The sequence below is a fragment of the Benincasa hispida genome, chromosome 4 (assembly GCF_009727055.1).
Source record: "Benincasa hispida cultivar B227 chromosome 4, ASM972705v1, whole genome shotgun sequence".
NCBI classification, from domain to species: Eukaryota; Viridiplantae; Streptophyta; class Magnoliopsida; order Cucurbitales; family Cucurbitaceae; genus Benincasa; species Benincasa hispida.
The window spans coordinates 128,703-130,285 of NC_052352.1; the positions used below are offsets into that span (position 1 = coordinate 128,703).

The 1,583-nt window shown below is 41.8% G+C and overlaps 1 protein-coding gene across 1 annotated transcript; it reads right to left on the reverse strand.

Annotated features, from left to right (window-relative positions):
• Positions 1-341: 341 nt before the first annotated feature.
• LOC120075447 lies at positions 342-1,350 on the reverse strand. The gene is made up of 2 exons (XM_039028846.1): positions 1,042-1,350; positions 342-662 (listed from the first exon to the last, which is right to left on the reverse strand). Exons 1-2 carry the CDS (start codon positions 1,348-1,350, stop codon positions 342-344), a joined length of 630 nt encoding a protein of 209 aa, XP_038884774.1.
• Positions 1,351-1,583: the final 233 nt, after the last annotated feature.

Consider the following 1,583-nt stretch of genomic DNA (forward strand, 5'->3'; position numbering starts at 1 on the left):
CCCGTCTTCCCTTCCTCCAGCCTATTTTGTGCATACAATAAGATGGACTTATTCCACGAATATCTGTAAGCGTCCACCCTATTGCGCGTTTATGTTTCTTCAACATTTGCAAGAGTGATTCTTCATTAGGCTTTGTGATAGTAGCGGAAATGATAACAGGCAATGTATTATTAGTTCCAAGAAAAGCGTATTTTCAAATATCTGGGTAATTGTTTTAATTCGAGTTTAGGTGGTTGTTCGAGTGAAGGACGCGTTGGTTTTGTCTGCCGCTCACTCAGACTTTTCGGCTTGGATTCCTTAAAGGTTCCCTCTAACGCGAGAAGTTCACATACTCGAGTCTCTTATTCAGTCAATTCAATATTATTTAGCTGGCAACCATCACTGTCTGGGAATTTTAATCTATTGAGCACATTAAATTTCACCTCTTCATTATCCACGTGCATGATTAGCTCATCTTTATGCACGTCAATCAAAACTTTCTCAGTAACCAAGAAAGGGCGTCCAAGGATGATTGGAACCTCTCTATCTGCTTCATAATCCAGAATAATGAAGTCTACTGAGAATATGTGATTGTCAACCTTTACTAAAACATCTTCAATCTTCCCTTCTGGGTACTTAATTATCCTGTCAGCGAGTTGAAGGGTGACAGAAGTAGGTTGTGCCTCGCCAATCTCAATTTCTTAAAAACTGAAAAGAGCATGAGATGGATGCTCGCTTCTAGGTCGCACAACGCATGACCCACATCTAATCCTTCAATTGAACAAGGAACTGTGAAGCTCCCTAGGTCCTTCTGCTTTTGTGGTAGCTCGTTGCTTAATAACGCGTTGCATTCCTGCATTAGTGCTATTACTTCTTTCTCACTGACTTTTCTCTTTTTCATCAAAATGTCCTTAAAAAACTTCATGTATGTTGGCATCTGCTCCAAAGCTTATATGAGTGGAATGTTGATGTGCAGTTGCTTTAGCAGCTCGAAAAAGTGCTTGAATTGATGTTCATCATTCTTTTTCATCAGACGCCTAGGAATGGTGCGTACAGAGGCACCTTCTGCTTTCCCACGTTAGACGTGTTGGTTTTCGAAAGGCTTGTATTTTCCGGCATTCTCTCTTTCTGATCTGTTGAACATGTAATGTGTTTTTTCGAAGGACTATTGTTTCTTGGATTCATCTTTCTTTCTGCAAGGGCTCTTCCATTCCGCAACGTCACTGCGTGACATTGCTCTTTCCCGTTATTATTCCCATCTGTCTCTATATTGCTAGGTAGAACGTCTGGCTGTCTGCTTTTCAATTCGCTTGCAATCTGCCCCACTTGAATTTCTAGGTTTCTGATTGATGACGCCTGGCTCTTCAGCATTGCGTCGTTCTGGGCTATGTATTCCTTCAATAGGTTTTCCAGCAGAGTTCCAGAAGTCGATGCGTGGCCACCTCTATTGAAGGGCTATTAATGCTGTTGATGCGTTTGTTGAAAGACAGGCGGCGGTCCATTCCTTTGCTGATGGCTCGCGCCTGGGTGGTGCTCTACTGATTTCCTCTTATCCAACAAAAATTCGGATGGTTTCTCCATCAAGGATTATAAGTATTAGAAAA

Excerpts from the sequence above, each read along its gene's own strand:
- LOC120075447 (XM_039028846.1), bottom strand. The coding sequence starts at position 1,350 with ATGCTGAAGAGCCAGGCGTCATCAATCAGAAACCTAGAAATTCAAGTG. Across the intron at positions 663-1,041 it reads CTAACGTGGGAAAGCAGAAG|GCACAACCTACTTCTGTCAC; the intron begins GTGCCTCTGTAC and ends GAGATTGGCGAG.